The sequence below is a fragment of the Atractosteus spatula genome, chromosome 11 (genome assembly GCF_055471065.1).
Source record: "Atractosteus spatula isolate fAtrSpa1 chromosome 11, fAtrSpa1.hap1, whole genome shotgun sequence".
Taxonomy (NCBI): Eukaryota; Metazoa; Chordata; class Actinopteri; order Semionotiformes; family Lepisosteidae; genus Atractosteus; species Atractosteus spatula.
The window spans coordinates 14,597,015-14,608,334 of record NC_142716.1 but is presented as its reverse complement, the minus strand read 5'-3'; the positions used below and the strand labels follow the sequence as shown (position 1 = coordinate 14,608,334).

The 11,320-nt window shown below is 38.7% G+C and overlaps 1 protein-coding gene across 1 annotated transcript in view; it reads right to left on the bottom strand.

The window, feature by feature from the left end:
* Window positions 1–332: 332 nt before the first annotated feature.
* Window positions 333–11,320, bottom strand: part of kank4 (KN motif and ankyrin repeat domains 4) — a 38,260-nt gene continuing 27,272 nt past the window's right edge. Inside the window, exons 4-10 of the mRNA XM_088926599.1 lie at window positions 9,897–10,008; window positions 8,816–9,001; window positions 6,798–6,882; window positions 5,973–6,192; window positions 5,031–5,173; window positions 4,093–4,293; window positions 333–2,398 (exon numbers count right to left, since the gene is read on the bottom strand). Of these exons, the coding sequence (XP_088782725.1) occupies window positions 2,297–2,398; window positions 4,093–4,293; window positions 5,031–5,173; window positions 5,973–6,192; window positions 6,798–6,882; window positions 8,816–9,001; window positions 9,897–10,008 (1,049 nt within the window). The 3' untranslated portion in view covers window positions 333–2,296. The remainder of the gene's footprint in view (window positions 2,399–4,092; window positions 4,294–5,030; window positions 5,174–5,972; window positions 6,193–6,797; window positions 6,883–8,815; window positions 9,002–9,896; window positions 10,009–11,320) is intronic.

Sequence of the window (11,320 nt, the reverse complement as noted above, 5' to 3'; positions counted from 1 at the left end):
TATTCAGCCCATACGAACATGACTTTTTAAGCCTGTAAATACAAACTCACTTTTGTTGGTGTCGCCTAATAAGAAGTGTTTGCATAAATTATTTTGCACTTTAGAGCAATTTTCACTAGCATTGAAATGCACATACAGTAGTTGCGTAGAATTTAATCATGTTTTTTTAAGCAAGAAAGGGAAAAAAGTGCCATTCTGACTGCCTTGCTTATTAAACAACTCTTCAATAGTAATTACCCCAGAGAAAGAAGTGCCATGTATTAATATACAATGTGCACACAGAAGACGGGAGATCTTAAATTTCATTTATCAGTTTAATTAAATAAAAAAATGCTCCTCTGGGTTGACAGTGCTCTTCCAAGTGCTTACAGTTATTTTGTTTTTTTCTTTCAACATACCCACAAGCAATTAATTAAAAAAATGCCATAAATATACAATATATGAGATATAAGTTTTGAGAAATACATGTTTATACTCTTTAATCCTTAACAAATACACTGGTGGTCTTGCTTTGGCAACACAATGATTAAGTTTCAAGCATTAAGAGACACAAGCTTACAAAACCAACATGCATAACATTGAAATGTTGGATAATAATGGAATTCCTTGTATATCTTGAAATAAGGCATTGTGCTTCATCTTCAAAGGTAGCACTAGCTGATGTGAACCTTATATGTCACTGTCTCTGGCAGAGTACACTTTGATCTTTGCAGTGCTCAATGTCCTCTAGTATTCAACTCTGAAAATACACACATCTTATTTTCAGAGGAGCAAGTAATAGCTGAAAAGAGAAGAAAAAAAACACAACATTCAGGTGACACCTGAAGAAGGCTCCACAGCCAAAACGTTGTGTTTTCTTTCTTCTTTTATTCAGCATGGAATAAACCTATTGTTCCTTTGCAGCCTACGCATGCTGACGCAGCTACCCACCTGAACTCTTATTTTCAGATACTCACACAAAGTATCTTGACTTATACTGTATAACCGCACATGCTGTAGAATGCTGAGTTTTGCTCATTGAAAAGAGCTATGAATATAACCTATATATCTGTCAGTATATAGGAAATATAGAAATATAACCTATATACTGTCAAAGAATGACATTGACTTTGATATTGACGTTTTTTTACATTCCTGGACAAGAGTGTCCTTCGGAGACATGCACCAGTTAAAGGAATCAAGTGTGCCTGACAATGGACTCATACAATGATGATGTGTTCCATGATTATCATGCCAGAGCTCTGGTCATTGAAAAATGTTTTTTTAACTAACACAAGTAGCTCCCATTAGAATTACTGTACCAGTCCTGCTTTCTAACTTTATTGATTGTATAGGAAATTGGGATCGGTGCCTTCATGGTTGGTACAACATTTTGCACATTATTAATGGCTTTCAGGATTACACTAATACAGGAGACAATAACAAAGTTGCACAAAATATAATTGCAAAAAAAAAGAAACTGGAAGACTTAAGTCAAGGCTTTTAGCTTATCAAACCTGGATAGAGATTAACAGCCAAAAAAGGTTTAACAGTATTGTGCTATGTTTGGGGCTGAAATAAGCTTGGCAAGGATAGTAATGTATATACAGCATCTAAACAGACAAAGCAGTCTGGGAAGGCTGACATTTTTCTTGTCTAGCCAGAATTTGCTCTTCCTCTTTGCGCTATACTGCATAGAATAACTCAGTTCTGCGGATAGTGCCTCAGGTTCCCCCGTTTTCCCCACTCATTGGTGAGGGCAAAGTAGGGAAATTAATATTCAGAAGCAAAAGCAAATCCTTTCAAACAACAAGCAGGATTACCAAAATAGACATAAAGTGAACAACCCATATGCCCCAGTGATACAGGGTATGATTTTGAACTTATAAACTTTACATGATAGCCAAAATATATAAATATATTGTCTCACGATAAGGGAAATGTGAACAAAATCTTTTATTTCCTTCACAAATCCAGTTGGTACTGTATGTCATCTTCAACAGTTAAGAGACTGGAGTTTTGATTTCAGTCGACTCCTGGCAGCTGAAGGAGCATGGCCGAGCTCAGTGCACTTGTCACACAGCTACGAACACCCGCTATGGGTTTGATTGGTGTGCGAGGGTCTTTTTCTCATAGGGCACTCACAAAATGCTAATCACTTAGAAGGAATGTCCATAAATATTTGAAATATCTCATTTTAATCATGGACACAGTTCAGAGGCTAGTTGAAGACAACATCAGAAGTGCCAGGAGCCGTCTTTGAATGGAGCCTTTGTAGTCATGTGCCTGGGAATAAAAGAGCCTTTGGTTCAAACAGCTACGAAGTGTCAGGGGTCCCGTGGTCTGCGTGGGCCTTCAGAAGGTCAACTATCTCCGTGTGGGAAGCTTCCATGGCTATAGACAAAGCACTGTTGCCTTCCTGAGGAGAGAGCACAGCACAGTCACTATAGAACTGCAGAGGTAAAGAAATCACAAATATTTGGCTTTGGTTCTGAGATCATTTAAATAAAACGTAAGAGGAGACTGGTTGTTTCATAGGCAGGCCAGACCATCCTTGGTAAAAAGATTTTCAAACCTGTTTTTTTTTTTCCTTTTTCTGGAAGTGTTTAACCTGGTGAGGTTCTGAGCCAGCACACTCCATTCCTTCTCCGCACAAAAAAATGAGGGAGAAAATAATAGCTTTTGAAAGGGATTAGTAAGCCTAAACCACAGAGATTTCGCCACAAAGGAAGTCATTAATAAAGAGCATAACACTAATGCCACTCTACTTCTATACTAATATTACAACGTGAAGGTATTTGTGTATTGAAAGAGTCAATTGTTCTCAGGAGATCCCCCTGATTCCCTGAAGGTCTGGGGAGTTAAAGTTTTCTGAAAATAACTTGCTCTCTCTCTAACATATCTTTTAATTTTCTTTCCAGCTACGACTTACTTTCATTTCATGTCCAGTAGATGGCGTCGTGTAGAGCCTTTTGTTTTGTTTGTTTTACACTCTGACAATTTACTTGCGCTCTAAACAAACACCACTATTGAGCTACACACAATGCTGAAATATAACCTCCTAATTAAAGCACAACTTTCAGGGGTTAATTATTTGCTTCTGTCAACTTTTGTCTTCTAGCTATCCTGCTGTTTATCCTATAGATAAAAGTGCTGGCTCAGGCTCCTTTACAGCTTTACTGTACATCTTGGCAGTAAGAACTACATTATCTGAGCACAATCAGACCTGGAAAGTGCTATGAGAACAGATCACAGACAAATATGATGTTTTACGCCCCTCTTATTGTTTGATTCTATCTGTTTCCATGGAACACAGTGTGTTGCTTTTATGTAAAACACTATATATATATACATTCCATCTTGTTTCCCTGCTCTGGTGCATGGCCAGAACCATAGCTGTTAGAATGCCAGATAAACCTTAAGGAATGTGGAAAACCATTTTACACTGCCTCTGCAATGTAAACAGCTTGGCTTAGGTGAATGCACATCTATGATTGTGGCTAAGTACAGCATTCCCATAAATCAGACCAATCAGCCATGAATCACTTGGGCTCTCCATACAACCACAACAGAAGAACGCTTGTCTATTTTGGACAGAACCAGAATTCTTGTAGGTTTCACAATCGTAAACATATATGCATCAGCTTGAGCCTGTTGTAATAAGCTGTGCAATTCGCCATATTTTGACAGGCTTTTATTCAACAGAGAATTAAAAATGGTAATACCAAACAGAAGCTTTCTCAGAGTGGTTAAAAATGTAGAAAGTAACAAGTTGTTACTATTGTTCTAATGCATTATGGGAGGTGTCCTTGTTAGTTTATCACTAGTAACACTAAAACAAAGGTCTTTGTTCCAGTGTGATTTTAACTTATGGTTGAATATCAAACCCATCATTCCAAAGAATTAAAAAAGGACACAAAACATGTCAGTAGCTAGTAGATGGAATCATTAAGAAAGCTAATCTTTCACATTACTCCAGAGATTCATCTTATTACACGACAAATGCACATTTCTCCCTGTCTATAAGGGCTGTGCAGGTACAGTAGGTCAGTGCAAATCTGATAGACTTACAGGACAAAGGACACCCACTTTTCTTTTTTGGGGTAAACTCACATTATCGGTGATGCTGGCGTCGCAGGCCGGCAGCGCGAGCAGGAGGCGGGCGATGTCAGCATGACCGTGCTCGCAAGCGCACATGAGCGCTGTGGAGCCATCATCGTCCTGGGCGTTGACGTCGGCGTCGCAGGACAGCAACAGTCTCACCATGTCAATCCGGCCGTGACTGACAGCCAGCATCAGAGCTGTCTGCCCAGCCTAGGAAGGAAGGTAGCTTATTAACTGGCATTCTCCAAATCCTTCAGGCTGCACTGGAAAGACTGCACAGGGGGTTGCTCAATACATCCATCAATACACGCATGAAGGAATTCACTGGGCTTGGTTGGTTGCAAGCAACTCTGTGTAAACTCAGTTTGGACACAATTAATTCATCCATGTATTAGACCACATGATGCGTTACTATTTTTGGTTTTGTTCTTATGTTGTTATTATTTCTTGACACTTTTCATTTTAACAGCACCAAGGTGTCAATTAGCATTGGAAAAACCAGCACACCTCACCCTAACTGTGATACTATTTCAATGACATCAATGAGCATTTTTAATCAGTTTATATATAAATTCTTATTTCAAGTTTTGAATGTATTCCCCTCCATTTAGGTTGCATACATTGAAGAGGAATATGCTGTACATCAGAGGAAGGACACAAGTAAAAATAAGGCAGGGGAAAAAAAACTATTACATCCCAATTATATAATGCATTGGGTATTTGTGATCAACTAGCACTTAACAAAGTTCAATTTCCTACATCAATGAGCATGAGCCCAAGGCATCACATTTTAGACTGTTAGTCAATTATGTGTGATGAGTCTGGGAACATTCATAATAACTAATGACGAAAAGAAAATCTGGAGTAGTGCCTAATCGGGGTTTATTAAGTGCTAGTGAGTCACGAAATTAGTGGCCCACAGGTGAAGCTTCAGCGCACTGCCAGACCTGACTGGCCCTTGTGTTGATGTCCCCCTGCTTCAGAAGCTGCAGGGCCACATCCATGTCCTCCCGACAGTCGGCAGCAGTTAGGGAGACCAGCATGATGGCAGTGTAGCCCGCTTTGTTCTGATGATCCACTTTGCACAAGCCTGTCAGATAACATTGCAAGCATCCGCACGTGGGTTAAAAGGCTTCAATGGAGTTATTCTGAATGTGATTTCTATTATGACATCTTTAAGATATACTCGTCAAAATGCTGCATTCAGGTTCAGCCACAGTTTGAAAAATGGGGAAAATGGAATGAAGATTAAAGAGCTTCATTTTTTCGGATTAAAAGCTTCGGAGCACAGCCCTTTCCCTGAAGTTTCAGTTACTACTTTCAATTAGGTTGACTCATGGAAAACGCAGTAGGATGTCCAAAAATCAATTCTGGTTCTCAGCTCTTGAAAAAAATCAAACCTTAAGCTGGACACATGGTTTTGATCAGGAGTGAATCCGTTTGATTCAGAAAACCATGCTGCTGAACATGAAACATCTTGTTTGTACCAGATTTCATTAAGTAATGGTATTTGCAATGCAGTTACTTGATTCAATCAACTAACCTTTTAATAAGCCCTTTTAATTTCCATGAGTCAACCTAATTGAAAGTAGTAACTGAAACTCCAGGGAAAGAGCTGCGCTCCACTTAAAAAAGAACCTCTTTAATCCCTGTTCCATTTTCCCCATTCATCAAAATTAACACACAGTTTTTCAAATTGAACCTGAAGATCATAATAACAACTCTGCAATATGCAGACGCAAATAATGTTATTCTTTCTATCTAATAATTTCTATCTAATTTCTAAGAAATACATGAAGTCCTGGAATATATTCCTGCTGGGATGTGTGTCACACTGTTATGTGAAGTGTTGGGTCCTGATTCAAGGACCCTGGTCATAGCCAGCTTACCTGTGTCCAGGAGCAGTTTGACGATGCGAAAGTTGGAGTGGGAGACACTGTAATGAAGAGCAGTATTTCCATTGCCATCAGCTGAGTTGATGACAAACTCCAGGACTTCGGGAGAGACAGCTTTCAGCTCCTGGAGGTACAGAGCCAAGGCATGGGCCTGGGAAGCCTTCTGACTGGAAACACGGAACCACTCGTAGTAAACCACACCCAGGACCTGCCTCTGAGGAGCACACGGGACAGGGGTTCAGAGCAAACCCTGACCCAGAGGAGTCCTGCCTGTCTTTCTCTGGACCTCACTGTTGCCCAGGTATGCACTGCTGTCCTGCCAACATTAAACATGTCGGTGATGGAAATACAACTACAGTTTATACATAGAAATAACACTGAGAGAATTGTGCTATTGGCTTTTTTATATTATTAGATAGTAATAGTCTGTTGTCTTACTACAGTCTTTAAAACAGCAAAGCTTCTCCATTATTCCTAGGAAGCCAAATTCATTTAATTCCATTATGTATGAAATGCCTAGTATACCATAATAAAATGTACTGAAAACTAAGGTAATGCAATTTGATTCATTCATGACAAATTATGTATGGCCCTATTTTAAAACAGTTAAGCTTACACCTGCTTTTTTATACTAAGAAAATAACATCATAAAAATAACATTTATTATAGAATACTACATTACTGCAGTTATACAGAATGAAGTAAGTATTTGAGGATATGAACTGAAAGTCCACATACAGGTTAGCAACCTAATATTTCTAATTGCAGAACATTCTTGGTGAATAGGCTCAGCCCTTTCTGCTTCATAGACAGTCCTACCAGTTCTCTGCTGGGAGAGATAACCTCTGAAAGGTGATCTTTAAGGAAAAGACATGCAGCCATGAAATCCTCATCCACTGTTTCCCTGAAAATGAGGAACAAATCTGCTATAAACAACATAGTCCTGAGGAATTATAAAGTATATACTGCATATTAAAATGGTTAGATTTCTGATTAATGAAATATGTAATGTAGCAATGTACAGCAAATGTATATATACAGATACAAAATTTGCAATAGGCAATTGGGATAAATAGCCATTCTTTTTGTAAAGACACTTCTGATACCCAAATATAACAAATAAAATCAACTACTGTATATTAGGGTTGTCCCAGAGGACCTAAGCAAGAGGGAGGTGACAATAATTTACTGTGAACAAATGCAAAAAGTTTAAGATTCCTAAAAACATTTACAATTGCAGATGTCTCTGTATAATTGTGCTACAACTGTGCTAGTATAGTTACAGAATAATGCCACTGTGTTTTTGTTAGAATCATTTAATTCTAGACAATAACTAAAGTCTCCTGTTAAGTGATAATGTTAATTTTCTGGAACATAAAAGACTATTCTAAAGGATACTGAAAACCAGTTGCTCAATACCTGTTGCACATTTCTCAAGAGAAAAAGATAATCCATATTTTCTTTTCTTCTTTTTTATTAGTGATGAATAAGGACCCTGCATCAGCTAATGCATCAGCTAATTTCACACATCAGCACATTTCATCTGTGAAATGTGTTAACTTAGTTTTTTAGCTCAGTGTCTTATAATTTGTGGGTTGAATCGATATAGGTCATTCATTATAACTTTTCAGAGAACTGATTTAGAACAAACAGCTTTGAAATATTCATTTCAGACCCCAAAGAGCAATGAAAGTTTTCTAGGATCTGTGTAAATGAAACTAAAATTATTTGTGTTGTTATCAGCTTACTGCTGACCTCAAAGAGTACTGTCTGAGGTATGCGTAGGTGTGCTGCTTAGTGATAGCTGCGTTACAGAAAGTACAAGTAGTGAATAAATTATGATACTGAAACTTTTTTAATTGAATTCACATACATTGAGCTCTTACAGTTGTACCTGATGACAGATGTCCAATGAAAACATACTGGCGATCAAATGCAGTTTAATCAGGACTCCAGAACTACATTGCTGAAAAGGTTCTAATAAGGACATAAATACAGTTATGTAGGAAATCCTGGACAATATAAGCTCTCATCTTGCCAGTTTGAACTTAAACATTAATACTTTTTCCAGCTATAGTCAAACTCCAGATTTAGCAATTATGTAGTAAACTGAACACAATATGCTTTCTCCATCAGCAATCTGGTGATTTCACTTTTTATAATGCATATACATACTGTAAATGATGATGAATGTCATCATTTAATAAACAGCATTTACTTTTGCAGCAGAGCAAATGCAAAAAGTGTTCAGATAACATCAAGAGTCTGCAGTCTGCAGTAGCTGGTGTGCAGGAATATGTCTGAATTTATATGCCTTTTTCATCCAGAATGCTTTGTGTACATTACAGGGGCAGTTTTCTACTCATCCCTGGAAAAGCATTTAGTCCACAATGTGACCAGACTACAGGGGACAAAGAGATAAATTGAGTTTATAACAGAAGTTTGGAAGGATGGTTAGATCCTAATCTCTCACGCTTCCACTCTCCTATATCTTGCATCCAGAATTCCCTTTGCTGATCTCTCTCGCACCCAGCCCGCCAAACCAGCAACACCTTTGAAGCGGCTCCCTAGCTCATTCCTCCCAATACAGAGGGGGTTTGGGAAGGAGAGGGGTTTCAGGCAGCCTCATCCTCACAGCTAGACTGCCATTCCCTCAGCTAGGCGAGTCATGCCAAATGCCCTCCTCACATTTCATAGAAATGGGGTGTTGTGAAATAAAATGTTTTTATTTCTGCCACTTGTTTTCAGTAGCAGCACAACGGTAGTTCCCAAAGCACATAACAGCCACAGTCCTTGTGAGGCTTTGAAATGTGTATGTTCTCTCAATTTGGCCTCACCTGCTTGCCGCCTCTGGCTGTGGCTGATTGCTGGACTCACTGGTCATCTGCGAATGACCTCCGGTCCTCTCAGACTCTTCTGAATTGGTGCTTTGAGCCGCCTCGGCCCCTCCATCCTCTCTCGCCTCTGAGCTATCATTCTCCTCGTCCTCTCCGCTGGACTCCTCACTTGAAGTCGTTTCATACCTCCAAAAAAAAAACACATCTGTGAAGGGATTGTCATGACTTTATCCCCATTTTATTAATGGCACAAATACTTAAAGCATGAAGTTTAATCTTTTGTATTTGGTTTTACTTGCTTAAAAGCTGGTCTTGGAATGCATGACATAGTGTGTAGAGCACTAATAGAATAACTGTTAATACAATAGCTCACAATAACTGATTTTTGGCAGCAACATGGAATTTCCTTTTTTTCACATTGCGTGCCCCTAATCTGAGCCCTGTGTGGGTGCTGAGTCAAGTCTCTGTGAAGTTTGTGGTTTGTTGTGGATGCCCTATGGCGTGGGCTTCCAGTTGAAAAAAAACAAAAAAGATTTTTAAGTGTTTCCTGGGGAGGCAGAGGATTACCAACCACATAACTGAACACATCCCATCTTTCTGTTTCACTGGGGCCACAGTTCAAACCCCTGCAGCCCTGAACTCACCAGGGAGCTGCACTGCGGTGTCACAAATTAACATGAGCATTTCTGCAGGCAGGAGAATCAAGAGCAAGTAACTGCTTTAATGCTCCTTTAGCACTAATGAATAGATTATTTATTCAACATTTCTGCAATGCTCTGATAAGAGGGTCTGGAATTTGTGACAAGGTCCCTCTCTTGGGTAATGTGAGTTGGCTAAGCCAGTTGATAGACCTGACTACAATAATAATAGGATGCCAGTTTTCCTGCGCTGCATATAAAAATGTTTAATTGCTTTATTTTATTTCTACCACTATCAAAGTACTGATTGACTAATAATGATTTCATCTCACTGTCCTTCATCACAGGTCCATACTTTGATCGGGACTCTTGCCTGGATAAGAAGTACAATTTAATGAAAGCCACAAAGTCTTTAGATCAGAATAATAGATAAAGGCACTTACCCGCCATTCACTCCGACGAACTTCAGGTTCTTTTTGGCTCCACTGCTTCCCAGCCTGACACTGCAGTCCTTCTTCTTCATGATGGATTTCAAGGCTGAGGGTGGAGAGCACCCTGTGTAAATGCAAGCAATGCAGTGTGACTACTTTTCAGCCTCGAAAGTGATTCCACCACCACAATTCCTCTCATTCAAGAGTTGAAGGTTTTTTCTGCTTTTGCTTCCCCGTTCAAAGTGAAAAACGGAAAACTGAATCTGAACATGATGTGTAGCTTCAGACAGAGGTTTTAAACCTGACTTACTCGAAAGGACTAATATGTTATGACATCCTAGTGTCTGCATATTTTCATGTGTTTTGGGTCAGGAGGCACTTTTTCCTTTTTACACAGCAAATACTAAACTAATATCTAATGGATCTTCAACATGAAGGATTGTGCGGATAAATATACAGTAAACAATGTTAACAATATTGTAGTTTTTGTAAAATGTCAACACAGCATTAAGCATAACAAAAATCACAGTGTGTAATGTTCTTCTCGTTTACCACAGCTGTTATACAATATTAAAAAAACACAGATGGTCTGAAAAAAAAAACGTAGTTTGTGTATAAAATGTCTATGAAGCCAGAATGCAGAGTTAAGGAAAATTAAAATAATAACATGGCTAATGGATTAAGGGTGGCTTGGTGGTGCAGTGGTTAACATCGCTACTTTGTAATACTGGGACCCTGAGTTAAATTCTGGACCTGGGGTGTTATTTGTGTGGAGTACGTATGATCTCCCTGTGTTGGTATGGGTTTCTTGTGGATGCTTTGGTTTTCTCCCATAGTCCAAAAGCATACTGGTAGGTTATTTGGCTTCTGGGACCCTAAATTGGAAGAATTGGTTAGACAATGGATGGATGTACAGTTATATAGTGGACTTCGATCCATTATTTAGCAATACTGTTTTTTGATTTTCTACATAATCCTATGATTTTAAGATACACTCAGACACAGTTTCTGTTTTAAAGCAGTGTTTTCCATACACAATATTTGTGTGAACAGAGAGATAGCATAAAATCAAGGCAGCAATAGATTATTCAGATTTTATGCATGGTGGAGATAACTGTAACCCCAGTTCCTTGACATATGGAATAAAACTAGATTTGATCTGAGCCCGGGAGACATCTAACAGTGACAAATTCTACTCTTCTCTAGCATATACTACTAGTGTTTTGATCATTATCTATACATATTTCACAGTCTGGAGCATCTACTCACCATCAGCTTAAACAATCATGCATCTTTGATTACTTTGATCATATTGCGTAACATTTAATAGGAATAACAGTGTTATCTATTCAGCAGATGGCATCTTAGGGGTTTAAAGTTAATCAGCTGCAGCTACTGCTTGAGCAATGACTCAAAGTTTACATTAAAGTGGGAAT